Source organism: Rhinopithecus bieti, unplaced genomic scaffold (assembly GCF_001698545.2).
Source record: "Rhinopithecus bieti isolate Rb0 unplaced genomic scaffold, ASM169854v2 scaffold_28547, whole genome shotgun sequence".
Lineage (NCBI taxonomy): Eukaryota > Metazoa > Chordata > Mammalia > Primates > Cercopithecidae > Rhinopithecus > Rhinopithecus bieti.
In genome coordinates this window covers 3,457,191-3,480,848 of record NW_016813480.1, presented here as the reverse complement: position 1 = coordinate 3,480,848, position 23,658 = coordinate 3,457,191, and the positions used below count along the sequence as shown (strand labels likewise).

The 23,658-nt window shown below is 40.5% G+C and overlaps 1 protein-coding gene and 1 long non-coding RNA gene across 7 annotated transcripts in view; one reads left to right on the top strand and one right to left on the bottom strand.

Moving 5' to 3' along the window:
- Nucleotides 1-11,719, top strand: part of CDK8 (cyclin dependent kinase 8) — a 156,908-nt gene extending 145,189 nt beyond the window's left edge. The window contains 6 exon segments of the mRNA XM_017848516.1: nucleotides 2,256-2,325; nucleotides 3,081-3,153; nucleotides 6,682-6,783; nucleotides 7,496-7,573; nucleotides 7,692-7,850; nucleotides 10,443-11,719. Coding sequence (XP_017704005.1) covers nucleotides 2,256-2,325; nucleotides 3,081-3,153; nucleotides 6,682-6,783; nucleotides 7,496-7,573; nucleotides 7,692-7,850; nucleotides 10,443-10,568 — 608 coding nt within the window. The 3' untranslated portion in view covers nucleotides 10,569-11,719.
- Nucleotides 1-23,658, bottom strand: part of LOC108512943 (uncharacterized) — a 97,681-nt gene that overhangs the window by 22,296 nt on the left and 51,727 nt on the right. For 5 of the 6 annotated variants that reach the window (XR_001880754.1, XR_001880757.1, XR_001880752.1 and 2 more), the window contains 2 exons: nucleotides 14,009-14,178; nucleotides 12,837-13,044 (listed from right to left, as the gene is read on the bottom strand). This is a non-coding gene — a long non-coding RNA (uncharacterized LOC108512943). The remainder of the gene's footprint in view (nucleotides 1-12,836; nucleotides 13,045-14,008; nucleotides 14,179-23,658) is intronic. The other variant, XR_001880756.1, reaches the window with a different exon arrangement.

Here is a 23,658-nt window from a genome sequence, read left to right as displayed (position 1 = left end):
AATGTGAGTGAGAGTCGTAGTACTCCGTGGTGAGTTAGCCTGCTGTTTTGCAACAGAGAGATGGTTTACATGCATCCCACCCCGGCATTAGATCTCTCCAACTGTCTCTCAATCCCTAGTTATACTACAGAACAGTGATCACCAGAAACTGCTCAGAGGTCCAGAATAATAAGAATTTGTTTAAAACACCTAAATTTTGGCTAGTCAAGTACCTAGTAGAAAGCGTTTCTTATTAGGAATATTTCTCAGGTCATTATAAACTCAAGACTAATAGAGATAATACCTGAGACTTTTAATTCTACATTCCCTTGTAAGGGTGTTAATTATCAGTAAATGCAGAATAACTACACAGATACTGCCTTTCTCCAAAATTGGTCACCAGTTTGAAGAAGACCTCTGTTGTGATAGGAATTTTATTTATTCAGTGAATATTTATTAAGTACCTGCCATGTGCCAGGCACTGTCTTAAGTAAAAAGTTACCGGTGATATAACAGACATAATTACTGCCCTCTTGGAGTTTACATTGTACTGCTATATGTAGAATGTTTAAAAAGTAGGTGTGGTTTGAGTAGAGACAGAAGAATTCTCTTTTCTTCCTGCTTCTGAATGTGTCCACCGTTTCTGAGCCTACGGGAAAGGCATAGCTCCTGTGAGGGAATGTATGTGGTGAGGACATCTGTCAGCGACTCTTCATGTGTGTTTCAGAGGTGAGGGTGGTTTATAAGGAAGCTTGGAAAGCAGGCAGCAGAGGTTAGATTTGATAGCTAAAGAATGAGAATCCATGATAAGTTCTTCAGTACTAGAGACATGATTTATGCTACATTTTAGAAAGATTAGTAAAGTGGTGGTAGGTAAAACTCAGTTAAAAAGAGGTAAGTGAAATCAGAAACCAGCTGTAGCAGTGCTGCAGACATAAAGTGAGAGTGATAAGGATGGAGAAAAAAGGGCAGATGGAAATGTTTTATAGGAAGTGTATAAGCAAGGGAAAACTAAGAGATTATCTTAAGATTTCTAGCTTGAGAAGTCGATAAGATAGAGAAATTGGAGCAAGGAAATAGTTAAGGAGAAAATTCCATTTAGGAGTGTAAGTGTATGTTTAGTTTCCAATACGTGATGTCTTTGGAAGATAGTTACCAAATATTTTTACAAGTAAGTTCAAAGAAAAGCAAGCCTCTGAAGACCATTTAAAAGCTAAAGGTTTTGGGAGGCCGAGGTGGGCAGATCACCTGAGGTTGGGAGTTTGAGAACAGCCTGACCAACATGGAGAAACCCTGTCTCTACTAAAAATACAAAATTAGCTGGGCATGGTGGCGCATGCCTGTAAATCTCAACTACTTGGGAGGCTGAGGCAGAAGAATTGCTTGAACCCGGGAGACGGAGGTTGGGGTGAGCCGAGATCGCACCATTGCACTCCGGCCTGGGCTGTTAACAAGAGCAAAACTCCGTCTTTAAAAAAAAAAAAAAAAAAAAAAAAACTAAAGGTGCTATTAAGCTGCCCCTGACAGTCCCGTGCACCTAGTAGACTCTCAGGAAAACCCATTGGCAGTGATGGAGAAAACAGATTATGTAGCATGTATTGTTTGAGCAACTCTGATGCCAGCAAAAGTAGCCGAAACGTTTTATACTTAACATATTTAGGAACTGAGGTTGTTTTGGATAATGTTACTGAGACTAGCCAAGGTACCAACCCACTTATTAATATACTCATTATATCCTACCCTATTCTGCAAATAGTTATTACCACTTACATTGATTGCTTATGTAAATAAATATATTAATAAGGTGAAAAAAGGAGCGCTGTATCATAAAAAGAAGTACAATTTAAAGCCACTGAGGGGAAGATCTTAGATTTCTCATTGAAGAAATTAATTGCTGATTCAACCAAGAAATTTGGTAGAAAAGGGAAAATAAGCAGTTTTACTAATAGAAATAGGACATTTAATAAGATAAATAGAAATATTTATAACTTACTCTTCTCTAGTGACAGAAATTGAGGCAGCTTATAGTAAAACATGCAGAAAGTTTGCAGTTTGAAATTTAAAAAGATAAACAGATATCTAAAGTTATACAAGGGATAAGGAATTATGTTTACAGTTGAAGATGTTTGCTGTTGCTGAACATTTATTTGAAGACTGAGCTTTTCTTTATGGGGGTTGAACGTATAGGAAGTGTAATGAACGTGGTAATAACCTTTTTAAAAATTCTCACCAATAGGAACTTAGGCAACATAAAAATGTATCAATGTATTTCACAGATAAAGATTGGGAAGATATAAAAAAGATGCCTGAACATTCAACATTAATGAAAGATTTCAGAAGAAATACGTAAGTTGGAAAAAAAAAGACCTCTTGTTGATTTTTGCTTTACCAGAATACTCAGTATAAGACTGAATATTCAACACAATAATATAAGATTATGCTAATAAATATTTTCATGATGACAATCTTTATTTCTTAAGATGCTTAAATGATTATATACAAAAGTGACTAATATTAGCAGCTGATTTGGATATAAAACACATTCATTTCTTTCCATATTTACTACTTTTTGGAAGCTAGACATTAGAAGTATCACAGCTGAATAAATAAGAGTCTAAATAAATACACTTTGCTAATAGCCACTTGCTTACCAATCTAGGTTACAGTAATTTTAAGCAATTTTTAACAGAGAAGAATGAATATTTCACCTGTTTACAATGCAAAATCAGGGATTGGGAGAGTTTCGTTTATATACCTATGACAAAAGTATTTTACACTTATTGGTAAGGCTGAATTAAACTTTTGACCCAGATGTTATTTAAAATAATTGTTAAAATATAATTCATATTAAGAAAAAACTGTTTAGTATCTGTTATTCATGAAATTGTCTTACATTTGATCATTGGTATCCTTTCAAAAATGACCATTGTGGATATTGAATGAAACATAAAACTGATTTAATTCTACTCCTTTTATGCTCATACTCTCTTCAATATATAGTATATCAGTTATGATCAAAATGATTCTTATCAGAAGGACTTTAGCCAATGTAAAATTAACCTCAAGTCTAATATAGCTATTTCATAGTATTTCTCTTTCAGGTATACCAACTGCAGCCTTATCAAGTATATGGAAAAACATAAAGTTAAACCAGATAGTAAAGCATTCCACTTGGTAAGCTTTAAATAAACAGTATTAATGAAATGCATTTTTTCCTTAATTGACTAGCCCAACTGAGGCTTTTTTGGATCAATTTATATGGTTACTTAGCTGGCACGCAGAGTGCTTTCACGGTAAATGCAGAGAGCTTGTTAGTGCATACCAATAAAGACAATAAAATATTTGCTTTTCCAGACTCATATCATGGTTTGACAGACTAATGTTTGGTCACGTTAGATTTTCTAAAGATAGTGATGGTAACAAATCTGTCAAAACATTTATAAAATTGCATGTATTGTTTTTCATCTGTCACTTTAAAATGTTTAAAGTTTCAGAGAAGTATCAGGAAGAAAATGCTTCTCACTATTGATAGATGGTTTTGTATCTCAGCTCTTTGAAAGACTGTGCACAAAGTTCTTAACTTCCAAAATACCTCTTATAACCTCAAATGTTAACAGCCCTTCAGCAATGATATGTGCTATTTGATTTTTCTGGAAGAATGTGATCGATGCCATATTTATCAGTGTGTAATGGAAAAATGATTTAACCTAGAATCTAATTGAATCCGTGCACTAACAAGGTAATTTGTGATGAAATTCAGCCATTACCAACTTTGTGTACAATAGTTTCCATTTTACAGCATAATAATTAAAATGTTTTCGGTTTTATGTTTTCAGAAAAGGTTTATAACACATAAAAGGGGAGTTTGGGGAAGCAGGTTGTATTTTGCTTGACTTGAAATTCTTTTAATCCTTATTCCTAAGTTCTTAAATAAGAATTCTTTCACCTTGAAGAGGTTAAACTTTCCTTTATTGCAACCAGGCCACTTGGCAAACATTTCTTCTACTTTTGTTTCTCCTTTTTCTTCTCTTTCTACTGCTTCTCCTTCTGTGTTTTCTACTTACTATTGTATCAGTTCACATTTTATATCATATATTTCATATCTTAACAGCAATTTAAAAAGTCATCCTTAACCTGTCATATTAGCACACAATGTATTATCCAAGAATGGTTTATTATAATGTACTTACAGTAGGACCCAAATTAGAGGTTTAAGTTAGATCCTTCAAAATTATGGACTTACTGATTCTAATAAAATAATGATAGTGGCAGAAGATTAGAAGTCATGACTTAGGGGAATTATTCTTCTCCTTGATTCCCTGCTACTCATTATAGTCTAAGATGACTCTGCCTGCCATCACCACTAAAACTCTAGAGATATACCCTCCTTGTAGCTTATGTGTTTGTTTTTATGAGGGTGACCCATCTTAATTGGAGGTAATCTTGAGTAGTCCCTTAGGAAAGCCCTATTATAATTCCATTAAAACTGTCGGGTATTTTAAATAGCAAATTCAGGCCTTTCCTTTCAACCCTAAAAATAAAATTGTGCTTTCTCTGAAATATCAGATCATATCAGATCATTAAAATTAAACTTTAATCTCACCATTCTAGCATTTTATTTGCATCTTAAACTATATTGTGTCAGCTGGGTGCAGTGGCTCACGCCTGTAATCCCGGCACTTTGGGAGGCCAGGGTGGGTGGATCACAAGGTCAGGAGATAGAGACCATCCTGGCCAACATGGTGAAACTCCTAAAAATACAAAAAGTAGCTGAGTGTGGTGCCGTGTGCCTGTAGTCCCAGCTACTCGGGAGGCTGAGGCAGGAGAATTGCTTGAACCCAGGAGGTGGAGGTTGCAGTGAGCCTAGATCGTGCCACTGCACTCCAGCCTGGTGACAAAGCAAGACTCTCAAACAAAAAAAAAAGTGTCTTTTATCCTCTAAAATTTGTCATCTAAGTCTTTTGTTGTTGTTGAAACACAGTTTCACTCTGTCACCAGGCTGGAGTGCAGTGGCATAATCTCGGCTCACTGCAACCTCTGCCTCCCAGGTTCAAGCAATTCTCCTGCCTCAACCTCCTAAGTAGCTGGGATTACAGGTGCCTGCCACCACACCCAGCTAATTTTTGTATTATTAGTAGAGATGGGGTTTCACCATGTTGACCAGGCTGGTCTTGAACTCCTGACCTCAGGTGATCCGCCCACTTTGACCTCCCAAATTTCTGGGATTACATGTATAAGCCACCACACCTGACCTCTCTTTTAAGTCTTAATGTGTCTGTCTGTCTGTTCATTGGTTTTCAAAGTGCAGTCTCAGTCCAGCAGCATAGCATCATGTAGGGCCATGTTGGAAATGCAGGCTTTTGGCTCCTACTCACATCTACCAATCAGAAACTCTGAGGAGGGCCCAGCAGTCTATTTTAAGAAGTTTTCCAGGTGATTCTGATGCATCCTAAAGTCTGAAAGCCACTGCATTAGATCAGAGTATAAACTAAGAGACCACATATTAGAATCCAGTTGAATGAACTATGTTTTAACTAAAAAATACTGAATCTTCACATTAGCGTGGCATTTATAGCAGTAATAATAACAGCAAGCACTTACATAGTACTTTCTTTATGCTAGGCACCATTATAATTGCTCTCCATATATTAACTCATTTAATCCTGAAACCAGCCTGTGATAATAGGCACTATTTTTAATCTCCATTTGACAAATGAGGTAACAAAAATATTAAGTAACTTGTCCAATGTCATGCAGCTGATAAATGTTGAGTCAGGATTTGAAGGGAGCAGTCGACTTTCAGAGTCTCACCACACAACTCTGTACTTTATAAGTTGTGTATCACCGTTTTTATTTAGACTAGAACAGCACCGCGCAGTACAACTTTCTGTGATGATCCACACGGTGCAGCAGCATAGCCACGAGCCACATTCGGCTCTTGAAATGTGCCTGGTGTAATGGGGAGATTGACTTTTTTATTTAATTCAGTTTTAATTAACAGATCTAAATATGAATCGGTTGTTTGCTGCTGACGGTGTACAGCCAGCTTTTTTTTTTTTTTTTTTTGGAGGCGCGAGTTGCTCTTCGCCCGGACTGGGAGTGCAGTGGCCAGATCTCAGGCTCACTGCAAGCTCCGCCTCCGGGTTCACGCATTTCTTCGCTGGCCTCAGCCTCCGAGTAGCTGGAACTACAGGCGCCCGCCCACCTCGCCCGGCTAGTTTTTTTGTTTATTTTTAGTAGAGACGGAGCTGGTTTCACCGTGTTAGCCAGGATGGTCTCGATCTCCTGACTCGTTGATCCGCCCGTCTCACGGCCTCCAAATGTGCTGGGTTACGGCTTGAGCCACCAGCGCCCCGGCCCAGCTTTTTTATCTTTTTTTTATCTTAAGAGAAAAGCATAGAAAATACATGAAGTTGGGTCCTGTTCTAAATTGGATAAAGCAATTTAGATAATGGGGGGGTATCATTTGTTTAGTCAGAGAACATAAGCAAGAGTAAAACAAGTGAGATTATGAATCCTGGAATGACTGAAGTGTGAATTACTACATTAAATTTAACAACTAGGAGTTTTGTTAATTTGGGGGAATAAATATTTTCCAAATTGTGATGTTATTCACCAAAATATATATATCCCCTTCACATATGTGCTGAAAGATAAATGTGAGAAGCAATACAGTCATGTTTTTATGATTTGTGATTTCAGCTTCAGAAGTTGCTTACCATGGACCCAATAAAGCGAATTACCTCAGAACAGGCTATGCAGGATCCCTATTTCTTAGAAGACCCACTTCCTACATCAGAGTAAGTGGCCTAGTTAACTCACCAACTTGATGGAGTTTTTGGAGTATGCTTTCTTCTGGTTGTCAACTCTAAGTGGCTCCTCCTTTTATATGGGAACCCAAGGAAATCCTTTATGACAAGCAAAAGTGAGCTTTGTTGATTAGAGTGTCATTTGGGGCTTTCCGGTGAAGAGGCGTTCCTGTTCATCTCTGGCTTTATGAGATGCTGATTGCAATAGTGTCAGCAGTGATCCAGCTATTCAGTGACAGGCTGGTTATGCATGCTGTAGCTCCTTACTGTCTGCAGTTACAGTTTTATGTTCCAAAATTGCAAATACCATTCCCAAATGTGTTCCCTATACCATCTTTTGTTTTATTAATAAATGTAGTAGGAAGGGTAAAACAAAAATTGTCTTTGAATGGTGACACATATTTCAGCTGGACTCTGTATTTTGGCTGGAGTGATAGAAGAGTAATGCTGGGATAAAAGAAGACAGCTGAATCATCCTCGATGATTATTGATCATTTGTATGCAGCTCGAGTCCTCGAGTAGCCTGCTGTAATATTACTGGTTACAAAGAAAAGATTTGTTTTGTCACAGTTACATGAAAGGTGCTTATATTTGCAAATAGGGAGACAAAGTTCATCTTAAAAAGATTAAAATGAGAATTTCCTAAATGAAGCATTTGGAATATTGATGAGTATACCGGAAATGGTTTTCTCTTTTCTTATGATCAGCGTTTTGCCGGTTGTCAAATCCCTTACCCAAAACGAGAATTTTTAACGGAAGAAGAGCCTGATGACAAAGGAGACAAAGTAAGTATTAAAGTACTGTCGGCAGCTTCTTGCTTCGTGAATGCCTCCGTAACGTTTTCCGTTGTGGGTGTATTTTGTTCTCCCTCTGAGCTGAACTTTTTCTGTTGAACCAATTGAGAAGAACCAGCAGCAGCAGCAGGGCAATAACCACACGAATGGAACTGGCCACCCAGGGAATCAAGACAGCAGTCACACACAGGGACCCCCATTGAAGAAAGTGAGAGTTGTTCCTCCTACCACTACCTCAGGTGGACTTATCATGACCTCAGACTATCAGGTATTGCAAGTTCATTTTGTATTGACTGCATGTCAGTGTTTACATGTGGGTTTATGATTGTGGGAAAATGTGGTTTAATTGAGAAATACTGGTCTGTATAGGGAAATACATTCACATGAAATGTTATTGGCATGGAAAAGTCCTGACAGTGGTATGGTAGCAAGGGGTTAGACTTTTGAACCGGACTTGGAATGATCAAATACAGATTATGCCATTTATTAACTGTGTGACCTTGGACAAGCAGGATAATATCTCCTGGCTTTTTTTCATCTGTAAAATGAAACTAGTAAAACCTTCCTTGCAGCTGTTGTCAGATTAGACATAAAGTGTCTTGACACCTGGCTTATGGTAGGAGCTTGATATCTATTGTTTTGGAACAGTATTCCACAGTGATCAAGAACATAGGCTTTTAGATCCCAGTCTGGTCACTTCTCTGTATCCTTGAGTAAGTGATTCAGATGTTCTGTTTCCATTTGAGACTATGGATAATGATCAGTGTGAAGCTGTAGTAAGGATTAAATGAGGTGACTCTGGGAGGTTAAGTGTTGTAGCCATTTCAGGAAACTGAGGCTCGTAGAGGTTAAGTAACTTTCACATGGATCCCCAGCAAGCCAGCTGTAGATGCAGGACTCACACTTTGATCTGACCACAAAGGCTGTTATGTTGCCGACTTAGGGATCCTGTCATGGCATTGTCAGTCACGTTGTGGAAAGACCTTCTTTGAATATTGTATACCACCTCCTCTTCTCTTCTGCTTATTCTAACCATATTCCCAACTACACTAGGTTTCAGTGTGGGAAGGATACTGAAAATTTGACCAATTAGAATTATTTACACACACAAAAAAAGAGAGAGAGAGATGTTATTAAACTGATAAGGTCCCGAGTGCTCGTTGCTGTACTTTCAGAATTAGGTATTAACTCTTTCCTTTGGTTAGGGGAGAGTCCAGCCCATCACACCATGGAAATCATTGCTGTTATGAGTCGTAATTCTCTTCCAGTTAGCTAAACAAGGACACCAAGGGCAGACAGCTGTGGGAGTTGTTGGTTCCAGTATCTTTTTCTCCCTTTCCAGATGGGAAGAGTGCGTCTCTCTTGGCTCACGAATGTGTTTGCACACTAAGGCGATGGCGTCCTTAGAATGAAGCAGAGCAGTGCTCTGACCTTTGCTTCTGGAGCCGAGAAAGTGATGCCGTGCTGCTTTGTTGGATTGCTGTGGTTTTTTGTGGATGATTTTTAAAATAGTATTTCTGACTATAATTGCATGTGTCCACTCTTTTTAAAAATGTTACCTTTGCTAGGATTGGCAGAATTTGGAATTATATGACTTATTAAATATGCTTTCAAAGAGAGAAGTATTGAGTTTGGGTAGCTGGAGGGCAGCGGCGCGATCGCGTCTCACTGCAAGCTCCGCCTCCCGGGTTCACGCCATTCTCCTGCCTCAGGCTCCCCAGCAGCTGGGACTACAGGCTCCCGCCACCATGCCCAGCTCCTTTTTTGTATTTTTAGTAGAGATGGGGTTTCAGTGTGTTAGCCAAGATGGTCTCGATCTCATGACCTTGTGATCCACCTGCCTCAGCCTCCCAAAGTGCTGGGATTACAGGCGTGAACCACAGCGCCTGGCCCAGTTTTGGTTAATCTTACAGTGTTTGTCTTCGGAACAAATAGTATGAGAGAGAGGTGTGAGAATGGGAATAATAATCTAACAGATCAAAATTAGAGAACCCCAAACCATCACATTCTTTCTCTTTGTGCCATTTTAGGATTGAGAATACCATCCTTCTTACATGTCTGTGGTTATATTTTTACTTTTGTATGTAAACTTGTAGCAGAAAATAAGATTCAGTAGTTTAAAGGGGCCAGGCACCGTGACTCATGCCTGTAATCCCAGTGATTTAGAAGGCTGAGGGGGAGGATCACTTGAGGCCAGGAGTTTGAAATTAACGTGGGCAACATAGCCTGACCCTGTTCCTACAAAAAAATTTTTAAAAATGAGCTGAGCATGGAGGTGCATACCTGTAATCCTAGCAATGATTATACCGTTATACTCCAGCCTGGGTGATAGAGTGACACCCTGCCTCAGAAGAAAAAAAAGTAATTTAAAGGGCATAAAAATGTATTAATGCCAAAGAAATGGATTCTGTGATACCTTCTCCTATCATATTCATTTTTATTCTTTAGTCATGTGTGTTGGGGGGAGTTTTCTACTGAAGAAAGCGTGTAAATAAGCTTTAAATTTTTTATGTATACATCAAGTTCCCGTGTAAACATCTCAAGCAAATTTACCAAGTAGATACAAAGCAGCATAGAAAGGGGTTACTCCTATAGAAAAAAATGTATTTGCACAGCATAGTAATAAACCTAGGCTTAATATTATTTACTAGCAATATTTCTGACCTTCCTCAAGAGAAGAGGATGTTAAAATATTTGGGGCTTTTGTCTTTCGTTATGAAGTTAGTACGCAGCACAAAACCTATACATCCTTTCTTCCTTGAAACATAATGACGCTTCAATCACATACAAGTTTTGCTGCTTGGGATTGAGCTTCCCCCAGCAGCACCTGAATCACACTTCTCCCTCATCTCCTTTCCAGCGTTCCAATCCACATGCTGCCTATCCCAACCCTGGACCAAGCACATCACAGCCGCAGAGCAGCATGGGATACTCAGCTACCTCCCAGCAGCCTCCACAGTACTCACATCAGACACATCGGTACTGAGCTGCATCGGAATCTTGTCCATGCACTGTTGCGAATGCTGCAGGGCTGACTGTGCAGCTCTCCGCGGGAACCTGGTATGGGCCATGAGAATGTACTGTACAACCACATCTTCAAAATGTCCAGTAGCCAAGTTCCACCACTTTTCACAGATTGGGGTAGTGGCTTCCAAGTTGTACCTATTTTGGAGTTAGACTTGAAAAGAAAGTGCTAGCACAGTTTGTGTTGTGGATTTGCTACTTCCATAGTTTACTTGACATGGTTCAGACTGACCAATGCATTTTTTTCAGTGACAGTCTGTAGCAGTTGAAGCTGTGAATGTGCTAGGGGCAAGCATTTGTCTTTGTATGTGGTGAATTTTTTCAGTGTGACAACATTATCTGACCAATAGTACACACACAGGCACAAGGTTTAACTGGTACTTGAAACATACAGTGTGTGTTAGCGAAATAACCAAGACTCAAAATGAGATTCTTTGGTACACCTTTCTTTTTAGTGTCTTAACAGTGGGCTGATTCATTTTCTACATTAATCAGTGTTTTCTGACCAAGAATAGTGCTTGGATTTTTTTGAAAGTACAAAAGCCACATAGTTTTCCAGAAAGGTTTCAAAACTCCCAAAGATTAACTTCCGACTTATGAGTTTGTTTTTATTTTCAATCTATGACTTGACTGGTATTAAAGCTGCTATTTGATAGTGATTAAATATGTTGTCATTGATATAAACCTGTTTGGTTCAGCAAACAAACTAAAATGATTGTCATAGACAGTGTTTTATTTTTCCTGTTGGTGTTGCTGATTTGTGAGCATGCTTTAAGATGAAAAAAGCATGAATGATAACCTCCTTAAAAAGGTGCGGCATCCAATTCAAATATTTTCGTCCTGATTTTAAAGCCGGTTGGTGCAGTGCTATTAAGATTTTGTTCAGTTAATTTTCCTTTTGAAAACTTGTTCGCACGTTGTTTAGGGTGCCCTTACTTCAGCAAAGGAGAAGGAGTAGGAGAGCCTTAGAATTTTGAGGAAAAAAAAACCTATAACATACAATGTACTGTATCAAACTATTTTACATGAATGACACAAGTATTCTGAATAAAAAATAATTGAACATTGTTAAAACAAGGTGTTATGTAATAAATTTATTTTCATAAATCAAAACGTGGAGTCAGCTGTATTTTTTTATATGTACAAAGGGTTTTTGTTTTCATTTTAAAATGTGTGTTAACAAGTAGCCTCTGAAGAAATCTCTTCACTTTTCATTAACGTTATCTGTGTGTCTGTCTCCATAATGGAGTACTGACTCGAGTCTTAGATATGGATCCTTTTTCCTGTTACGCTCGGTACCGTAATGTAAGATAGGAAACACAGACACCTTTCTAATGGGAAGATATTATTGGTGAGCCTTCAGTTGCTGGAATAATTCCTAATCTGTGTTGTACTGAGAAGGATTTGACTGTTACATCCCTAATAATCCGTTTTCCTCCTCTAGAAAATACAGAAGATTAGGGAAAAACTAACATTTTTTTTCTTAAAAACCCAACTCAATGATATAAAAACATTCTAAAACAAAATAACTGAGGAATCTCTGTCCTTATAGTCCTGACAATACAGTAGTGGTAATTTCTAGGAGCTGAATTCATGTTTCCATTTTAAGTCCTCCTGCCCCAACACATCCTCAGGATGTGTGGATCTGGCTATGAGGTCACCTCCTGAGTCCTCGGGAGCGCTCTCCTCGCCCTCGCGCTCCCCTCTCTCCTCTTCCTTTCCTTTCCTTCCTTCCTTCTTTCTCTTTCTTTCTTTCCTTCTTTCCTTTCTTTCTCTTTTTTCTTTCCTTTCTTTCCTTCCTTTCTTTCTCTCTTTTCTTTCTTTCCTCCTTCTTTCTTTCTTTCCTTCTTTCTTTCTTTTTCTCTTTCTCTCTTTCTCCCTCTCACTCTCTTTCTCTCTCTCTTTCTTTCTTTCTTTCTGTCTTTCTTTTTTTGAGACAGTCTCACTCTGTCACCCAGGCTGGAGTGCAGTAGCACGATATCCACTCACTGCATTCTCGGTCTCCCGGATTCAAGAGATTCTCCTGCCTCAGCCTCCCAAGTAGCTGGGATTACAGATGCCCACCAACATGCCCAGCTAATTTTTGTCTTTTTATTAGAGACGGTTTCACCATGTTGGCTAGACTGGTCTCTAACGCCTGACCACAAGTGATCTGCCTGCCTCGGCCTCCCAAAGTGCTGGGATTACAGGCATAAGCTACTGCACCCAGTAAAATTTCTATAAATTTTACCTCTCACTGTGGCTTCTTATTTCCTGTCCATTCTCATTGTTTTCTGATGTTCCTTCTGCCGTTGAAGCTGAGGTGTTCCAAGCTTAGTGGAGAATCCTGGAGAGTATTTTTCTGCCCTTCAGCGTCTGGTCCCAGAGGTTAGAGTTAGGATGGAATATGTGAAAACTTCATTTTTAACAAGCTCTTCAGTAGGTTCTGATGCAGTGGTCTGAGGAATATATGTTTAAAAAAAAAACAGCCCTAGGTTCACTCACCTTCAGGCTGGTCTAAACATTGAGCAAACATGAGCAGCAAAGTGGCTTTGAGGGAGGGCTACTCCACCCACGAGTTTCCTATGTGAATTTCCAAAAGCGAAACCCATTCTAGAGTGGACCGTTCCACTCTCAATGGTCCAAGAGCCTGAAGGCTCAATTCTCAGATTTTTGTTTCTCTGGCCCCATTCCCTGAGTGATCCTGCCCCGTCTCCTCTCCTGTCATTAAACATGGAGGTGACCATTGAGTGCACATCCAGCTGCCTTTCTCCCTGAGCACCAGGTTCCTGCATTTACTTGCATCTGTGACAAGTACCATCCACATCCACGTGCCTGCCAGCATTCTCTATTCCCTCCCCGGCTTTGTCTACATAACACTTAGACCTGACTGATGACATCTGTTTGCCAATTTTGTGTATCTTCCCAGTGGAATGGAAGCTCCCTGAGAGGTCCTGTTCCATCTCAGACCTGGCTTCTCGATCTACACTTGTGCCCTGGTTGCTGCCATCCAGGCTTGTGACTTTAATAGGAAGATAATTCCCAGACTTCTAATCCAGACCTCCCTGTCCTGTAATCGTAGTTCACTGTAACCTCAAACTTCTGGGGTCAAGTGATCCTCTTGCCTCAGGTTCCTGAGTAGCTAGGACTACAGGTGCACACCACCACGCCCAGCTAATTTTTTTTTTTAATTATTTTTTGTAGAGATCGGGGTCTCACTGTGTTGCCCAGGCTGGTCTTGGACTCCTGGCCTCAAGCAGTACACCCGCCACAGCCTTCCAAAAGGCTGGGATTATAGGCATGTACATGCCACCCAGCAAGACATGCTAGTAATACCTTGGCAATGTGAAAGGATGAGTGGAAAACACTATGGTCAAGCTTATAACCTCGAATTGACAAGAGATTTGTGTAACAAATACTTACTGAGGCTGAACAAAGTGATGGCCACTTCATGCATTGAGGTATAATTTCCAAAAGATGTGTCATGCTCTGGCTTGGTCACTTGATTGAATTCCATATGCGATTTAATGTATGCCATCATCAGTACAGAGAGGGCCTAATGGGTAGGTGTGCCATGAGAATCCAAAGGGTACCTGGAAATCAAGTGGAGGTAAGAGAGCTCTGTGTATATTATTTGGGATATTATATTCACCAAAGGTTGAGGTTTCAGAGATCAGACACTATCCATGATTGATATAGGGGGTTTTCAGGACACTCCGTAGTCTCAGAAAGGACGGAAGTTGTTCATTCTTTCATTCCATTTATTGCATACCTACACTGCCCTGGGCACTGTGGCTGCTGTAACGGAGGACAAGGAGGGCTTGTTTCCTGTACTCATGCAGAGTGTATTTTAGTGATAGATGATAAACAGTTAAGCAGTAGATAAGAATAACAATAAGGTCACATTTTGATGAAAATCTTTGTAAAAAAGGCGGTGAGGTGAGCGACAACGTCTTTGAGGGCCGGTTTTAAGTAGCATCATCAGAAGTTTCCAAAGAAGTGATACGAAGTTGGTGCAAAAGTAATTGCAGTTTTTGTCATTGAAAGTAATGGCAAAACCGCAATTTCTTCTGCACCAACCTCATATTTGAGATGAGAAATACGAACAGAAATATGAAATATTTGAAATACATGAAATTTGCACATAGCTTTGCACGCGAGAGCAACCAGTGTAAAGACCTGCTGCAGTGACGGGTGTGGGGTATTGGTGGAAACAAAGGGAAGCTCTGTGCCAGAAGAGAGTGGCTCCGAAGGGGTGGGTGAGAGAGGAGTTAGAGAAATAGGCAAGAGAGTATCCTGCGTTGTGGGTCGGTCGGCACGTGGGGGAGGTGGCCACTCACCAGCGGCTCCAGAACCCGTGGACGCTCCAGGTGCTTAACTCCCACTGCTGAAGATGGCGTGATGCTTGAAGCCACAGCCTGCACACCTTCCTCCGCCATGGAACTGAACTCACCAGCCACTTCCAAGCGGGAGAGAGCTAATCCCTGCTCCCTGGCCTCCACCATCTCTCAATATGATCTCACTTCCTACCTGGCCTCCCTACACATGCCGTTCTGTGGTCTCTTCCGCACACACCAGCGAACCTTTGTAAGAATGTCTTCATTTAAAAAAGAAGAAAAAAAGGCCGGGCGCGGTGGCTCACGCCTGTAATCCCAGCACTTTGGGAGGCCGAGACGGGCGGATCATGAGGTCAGGAGATTGAGACCATCCTGGCTAAGACGGTGAAACCCCGTCTCTACTAAAATACAAAAAACTAGCCGGGCGAGGTGGCGGGTGCCTGTAGCCCCAGCTACTCGGGAGGCTGAGGCAGGAGAATGGTGTAAACCCGGGAGGCGGAGCTTGCAGTGAGCTGAGATCCGGCCACTGCACTCCAGCCTGGGCGACAGAGCCAGACTCTGTTTCAAGAAAAAAAAAAAGCTAGTAAAAAGGAATTTCAGGAGATAACATTTTTTTAAAAAATAAAAAGCAATGCCTTAGGTGGCCTCCATCACACTTAGAATAAAGTTGGAATTTCTCGGCACTGCCTAAAACATTCCAGTTTGGCAGCTCTCCCCATTCTCATTTCCCACCACTCCCCCGCCCAGTAACTGCACTCCAGTTACCACCGCATCCTGGCTCCTCCTCCAAAACGTCAGGCGCCCGCCTGTCTCCAGGCTTTTGCTTGCTGTGCCTTCTGCCCGGAATTCCCTCGCCCTGGATTCTGTCTGGCTTGCTCAGTTCATTTAGCTCTGCTCAAATGGCACCGCCTCAGAGAGCCCTCCCTCCCTACCCTTTCCTCAGCCACAGTGTGTCTGCTTTTCCTGCTTCACTTTTCCTCAGAGCAATGCACTACCTAGCATTTTTATGCTTGTGTATTTTTTTGTTTGGGTATTTGTTTACTGTCTGCCTCTGGGAAGAGAACAGCAATGGGGGGAAGTTTTCTTGGGGGAGGTGGGGATTGGTTTCGTGAAGCATCAGAAAGAACACTGGGTTTGGAATCAGAATCCTAGCGCTTGGCCCTGTCTGTTACTTACTGTAAGACCTTAGTCAAGTCATTCAACTTTTCCAAGTATCTGTCAATCATAAGGATCAAAACTGACTTTCACACTGAGTCGCAGAAATGCTGAAAGGTACTTTGTAAAATAAACTATAAATCACTATTCAAAGTTTCATAATTAACTTTTTAATCTCAGATAAACCCTAAAGTAACTGTGCCCGGCACCGTGCCAAGCATCTTACACATATTCTATTCTAGTATTATTCACAAGAACTTTTTGAGTCAGGGATTATTTTCCCCATTTTTCAGATGAAGAAAATAAAGTTCAGAGAGGCTGTTCCCTGCTCAAATCCAGCTGCTGGTAAATCCAGATGTGAACCCAGGTCCTCAGCTTCCAGGCCCCAGAGAAAGTAATAAGCTGTGATGGTCATACTGGGTAAAGTGGCCACAGTTGCCAGATTGCAGAATGTCTCCTGGACAGCAACAGTCAGAGATGAAATCAGTAAGCTTGGAGGCTGCCAGAGAGAGCTGTCTTATTTACAAGTAAGGTGATTTCTTAAGTATGTTTTTCCATTTATAGTACAAAGTATATAAATTTGTGTTTTACTTGTTACTGACTCCATCTGTTAAAAGCACACTTCAACAGTTCTAATGGACTTTAAAATGGATGCTAATTCAGGAGGCCCCAAAATCAGCTTGACGAATATGCAGTAATTGTTTTGCAGTTGAGTTTCTTCATTGGCAGAAAATATGCTAAAATAGACAACTAGCAATTTTCTCTGGTTTAGTATTGATCAAAGGTTTTCCCTGTGCCAAGTTCTACTGCATTCCTCTTGTGCACCCCTCCAAGTCCCCCTTTGTCTCCAGCCACTGCTACGGTGACTAGTCCTACACAGGCTTCCACCAGGTTTGCGCAGGTGCTTTGCCTTGAGCCCACATCAAGTGTGTGTCCCTTCCTGCCACAGAGTTTCTCTGATGCTTCAGTGTGGAATGTCCACAGGAATCTACTTTGAACTCAGGAATGCACCATCAGGATATGACAGGGAGCTAAAGCCCATACGGTTACCTTTGACCAATGGATTAAAGGAGTCAATGGGCAGATGCTTTGATTCCCAGAGCAGAACTGTTTAGAGATGCATTTCATAAAGCTTTTCAGAAGGTCCCGGCAGAATGGAGCACCCATTGTACGTTGGGCTGGTCAACTAAATAAAGCATCCTTGCACTGGTTTCCTTTCTTCCTTGTTCTCTCCCTTATCTCATACTGCTGCTCCCTAAGATCACACTTGCAAGTAAATCACCTGCATACAGTCCCTTGTCTCATGTTCTGCTTCCAGGGTGGAATCCAGGCTAAGAAAATTTGTATTTAAGCGAGTCCTCAAAAATAGCAATAAAGAACTTGTTGCTGGTGGGAAGTGAGATCCCAATTACCAGAGTTTTTCCTGTGTTCATTTGGGATGAGGTACAGGTGGAAGGGGAAACATGCTACAGATGCTGGGTGCTTCAGCAGTATGAAAACAATATTTAAAAGACTATGGAATTGGCTGGCTTTCGTTAACTTCTTCAAAAGACTTGAAAAAAAAATATGACAAGCCTAGGTAAGCCAATTATCAACCTGAGGCATGCTTGAAAGTCAGAGGGCCAAAATGGATGGTACACCAATGCAAACAACGTAAACTGCACCAAGTAATAGCTCCAATTACAGCTGCTGTGCCAGATGTGTTGTCTTTACTAAAACAGATGAACACAGCCTCTAGCGCTTTGTATGTGGCTTTTGATGTGGCAAACACATTATTCCCTTCTACAAGGAAAATAAAAAACATGTTTACATAGGAAGGACGATAGTACTGCCTCTCTTTTACTCCCAGACTATATTAACTCTCCTGCTCTTTGTTATAATATAGCCTGCAGGGGAGTGCTGCTGGAAAGATGGCAGAATTGGAAGCTATCAGGACTCTATCTGTCCACCTGGGCAACAATTGTACTGGCAGGAACAGTCTCAAGTAACCACTTTGGAACTCAGTTTATTTGAATACTCAAAACTTCCAGGGAACAGCTTAGCTGGTAAACTGCAGTTGATGTCAGCCATCAGTGTGGTGGCAGGCAGCTGGGGAATGGCAGCCCATATCTCTGGCATATCTTGCTGGAGCCATGACAGGCAATAATGACCTTATCCTTCAAATAGTGGGGTTCTGTGTTCTCACGGGAGTGCTGTTTGATCACTGATTAATGAGTAAAGACTTTGGATCTCATTGTATGAATTCCTCCCAGCTAGAAGCAGCTTCCAGGAGATTTAAAGGAACTATACCTGTTTGTTTGTCTGTCTTTGGACATTCAAAAACAAGCATGTATATGGGGAAATTTAGAAAGCCAGTATGCATGCCTATGGAAAGAGACAGGCTCAGAAAAGACATGAGAAGACATTAAGCTTTCACCTCAAGCTGATCCCTGACCCAAATATACCAGACAACAATCAAAAGACAGCAAACCCTGGATAAGAGGGAGAATCTATTTTCCAGAGTTTCTACATCATAAGAGTCAAATATCCAGTTTTCAGAATGAACAAACAAACAAAAAGGCATACAAACAAACAGAAAACTATGGCCCATTCAAAGGAACAAAATAAGTTGACAAAAAATATACATGAAACTCAGACATTAGACTTACTAGACAAATACTTTAAAACAACTGTCTTTTAGCTGGGCATGGTGGCGCACACCTGTAGTCCCAGCTACTCGGGAGGCTGAGGCAGGAGAATCACTTGAACCCAGGAGGCAGAGGTTGCAGTGAGCCAAGATTGCATCACGGCACTTCAGCCTAGTGCAGAGAGACACTCCAACTCAAAAAAAAAAAAAAGAAGAAAAGAAAAGAAAAACTGTCTTAAGGATTCAAAGAGCTCAATGAAGACATAGACAAAGATAAGCAGAAATGGTGCATGAACAAAATAAGAGTATCAATAGAGAGAAATTTTAAAAAGGAACCAAAAAGAAATCTTGAAACTGAAAAGTATGATAATTGAAATAAAATATGCACTAGAAAGTTTCAAAAACAGATTTGAGCAAGCAGAAGAACCAGTGAATTTAAAAGTTAAATTTCTATAAACTTAATTAGATTGTTACAACTCTAAGATGTTACATGTAATCCCCATGGTGACCACAAAGAAAATAGCTATAGGGTATACACAAAAAGAAATTAGAAGGGAATAAAAGTTTCACTCTAAGAAATCATCTTTTTACTAAACATGTAAGAAGGCAGTATTACAGGAAATGAGAGAGGTAAAAGTCATAAGTTATGTAGAAAACAAATAGTAAAATGTCAGAAGGAAGTCTACCTTATCAGGAATTACTTTAAACACAAATGGATTAAATTCTCCAATGAAAAAACAAGGATTGGAAGACTGGATTTTTAAAACATAATCCAACTATATGTTGTCTATGACACTAACTTTAGACCCAGTGACACAAATAGGTTAAAAGTAAAAGGATGGAAAAGGACAGTACATGCACATAACCATCAAAAGAGAATTGGAGTAGCTATACTAATATCTGATAAAATAGACTTTAAATTTTAAAAAATTATGAGAAAAATACATATATTACATATTAATAAATGTATTGATACCACAAGATACATAGCAGTTATAAACATTTGCACATCTAATAATAGACCTTCAAAACATCCTCTGTGCTCCATCTATTCATGCCTCCTCACCCTAAGGGTGGCTCAAAATAAAACTATTAATGTGTACATCAGATTAATATAACAAAAGGGAAAAACCACATGATCAGGTCAATTGATGCAGAAAAGGCATTTGACAAAATCCTGTATCTTTCCATAATTTTAAAAAAACTCTCAGAAAACTAGTATTATAGGGAAAATTCCTCAATATGATAAAATACCTAAACATGATAAAAACATGTTCAATATTGTACTCAAGGATGAGAGACTGAAAGCTTTCCCTCCAAAATCAGAACAAAACAAGGGTGCCTGCTTTCACCACTTCTATTCAACATTGTACTAGAAGTTCTAGTCAGAGCTATTAGACAAGAAAAAGAAATTTTAAAAATTGAAAAGGAAGAGAGGAAGCTATCTCTAATCACAGATGACATGATGTTATATATATAGAAAAGTCTAAAGAATCCACAAGAAATCTATTAGCACTAATAAACAAATACAGGAAAGTCTAACGCCCTCACAAAGTCAACACACAAAAATCAGTTGTATTTCTATACACCAGCAGTGAAAAATCCAAAAAAAATAGGAAAGCAAGTTGAATCCCATCAGCATCTAAAAGAATTAAATGGGGGCCAGGTGCAGTGGCTCATGCCTGTAATCCCAGCACTTTGGGAGGCTGAGGCAGGCAGATCACTTGAAGCCAGGAGTTTGAAACTAGCCTGGCCAACATGGTGAAACCCCATTTCTACTAAAAATACAAAAATTAGCTGGGTATTGTGGTGTACACCTGTAGTCTCAGCTACTTGGGTGGCTGAGGCACAAGAATTGCTTGAATTCAGGAGGCGGAGGTTGCAATGAGTAGAGATCATGCCATTGCACTGCAGCTTGGGTGACACAGTGAGACTCTGCCTCCAAAAAATAAATAAATAAATAAATAAATAAATAAATAAATAAATAAATAAATACTTAGGAATAAATCTAACCAAGGAATTGAAAGGCTTATACACAGAAAACTACAAAACACAAATTATTTTAAAAGTCAGGAAATGGGGCAGAGGTTCCAAGATGGCCCAATAGGAACAGCTCCACTCTGCAGCTCCCAGTGTGAGCCACGCAGAAGACGGGTGATTTCTACATTTCCAAATGAGGTACTGGGTTCATCTCACTGGGGCTTGTCAGACAGTGGATGCAGCCCAAGGAGCAAGGTGGGGCATCAACTCACCCAGGAAGGGCAAGGGTTGGGGGAATTCCCTTTCCTAGCAAAGGGAAGCCATGACGGATGGTACCTGGAAGTTCGGGACACTCCCACTCTAATACTGCACTTTTCCAGGGGCCTTAGCAAACAGGCACACCAGGAGATTATATCCCGCCCCTGGTTCAGAGGGTCCCACGCCCACAGAACCTCGCTCACTGCTAGCACAGCAGTCTGAGATCGAACTGCAAGGTGGCAGCGAGGCTGGGGCAGGGGCGTCCACCATTGCCGAGGCTTGAGTAGGTAAACAAAGCAGCCGGGAAGCTCAAACTGGATGGAGCCCACCACAGCTCAAGGAGGCCTGCCTGCCTCTGTAGACTCCACCTCTGGGGGCAGGGCATAGCTGAACAAAAGGCAGCAGAAACTTCTACAGACTTAAATGTCCCTGTCTGACAGCTTTGAAGAGAGTAGTGGTTCTCATAGCATAGAGTCCATTCACAGCATGAGAATGGACAGACTACCTCCTCAAGTGGGTCCCTGACCCCCGAGTAGCCTAACTGGGAGACACCTCCAAGTAGGGGCCGACTGACACCTCATGCAACTAGGTGCCCCTCTGAGACAAAGCTTCCAGAGGAAGGATCAGGCAGCAACATCTGCTGTTCTGCAATATTTGCTGTTCTGCAACCTCCACTGGTGATACCCAGGCAAACAGGGTCTGGAATCAACCTCTAGCAAACTCCAACAGACCTGCAGCTGAGCGTCCTGACTGTTAGAAGGAAAACTAACAAACAGAAAGGACATCCACACCCAGACCCCATCTGTATGTCACCATCATCAAAGACCAAAGGTAGATAAAACCACGAAGATGGGGAGAAACCAGAGCTGAAAATTCTAAAAATCAGAGCACCTCTTCTCCTCCAAAGTAATGCAGCTCCTCACCAGCAACAGAACAAAGCTGGACAGAGAATGACTTTGACGAGTTGAAAGAAGGCTTCAGATGATCGATAATAACAAACTTCTCCAAGCTAAAGGAGGATGTTCGAACCCATCTCAAAGAAGCTAAAATCCTTGAAAAAAAGATTAGATGGATGGTTAACCAGAATAAACAGTGCAGAGAAGTCCTTAAATGACCTGATGGAGCTGAAAGCCATGGCTCGAGAACTACGTGACGTATACACAAACTTCAGTAGCCGATTTGATCAAGTGGAAGAAAGGGTATCAGTGATTGAAGATCAAATGAATGAAATGAAGCAAGAAGAGAATTTTAGAGATAAAAGAGCAAAAAGAAATGAACAAAGTCTCCAAGAAATATAGGACTATGTGAAAAGACCAAATCTATGTCTGACTGGTGTACCTGAAAGTGACAGGGAAAATGGAACCAAGTTGGAAAACACTCTTCAGGATATTATCCAGGAGAACTTCCCCAACCTAGCAAGGTGTGCCAACATTCAAATTCAGGAAATACAGAAAACACCACAAAGATACACCTCAAGAAGAGCAACTCCAAGACACATAATTGTCAGTCACCAAAGTTGAAATGAAGGAAAAAATGTTAAGGGCAGCCAGAGAGAAAGGTCGGGTTACCCACAAAGGGAAGCCCGTCAGACTAACAGTGGATCTCTCAGCAGAAACTCTACAAGCCAGAAGAGAAGAAAATCTACAAGCCCAGTGGGGGCCAATATTCAACACTCTTAAAGAAAAGACTTTTCAATCCAGAATTTCATATCCAGCCAAACTAAGCTTCATAAGCGAAGGAGAAATAAAATCCTTTACAGACAAACAAATGATGAGAGATTTTGTCACCACCAGGCCTGCCTTATAAGAGCTCCTGAAGGAAGCACTAAACATGGAAAGGAACAACCAGTACCAACCACTGTAGAAGCATGCCAAATTGTAAAGATCACCAATGCTAGGAAGAAACTGCATCAACTAATGAGCAAAATAACCAGCTAACATCATAATGACAGGATCAAATTCACATATAATAATATTAACCTTAAATGTAAATGGGCTAAATGCTCCAATTAAAAGACACAGACTGGCAAATTGGGTAAAGAGTCAAGACCCATCAGTGTGCTGTATTCAGGAGACCCATCTCACATGCAGAGACACACATAGGCTCAAAATAAAGGGATAGAGGAAGATCTACCAAGCAAATGGAAAACAAAAAAAGCAGGGGTTGCAATCCTAGTCTCTGATAAAACAGACATTAAACCAACAAAGATCAAAAGAGACAAAGAAGGCCATTACATAATGGTAAAGGGATCAATTCAACAAGAAGAACTAACTATCCTAAATATATAGGCACCCAATACAGGAGCACCCAGATTCATAAAGCAAGTCCTCAGAGACCTACAGAGAGACTTAGACTCCCACACAATAATAATGGGAGACTTTAACACTCCACTGTCAACATTACACAGATCAACAAGACAGAAAATTAACAAAGATATCCAGGAATTGAACTCAACTCTGCACCAAGCAGACCTAATAGATATCTACAGAACTCTCCATCTCAAATCAGCAGAATATACATTCTTCTCAGCACCACATCACACTTATTCCAAAATTGACCACATAGTTGGAAGTAAAGCACTCCTCAGCAAATGTAAAAGAACAGAAATTATAACAAACTGTCTCTCAGACCACAGTGCAATCAAACTAGAACTCAGGACTAAGAAACTCACTCAAAACCACTCAACTACATGGAAACTGAACAACCTGCTCCTGAAT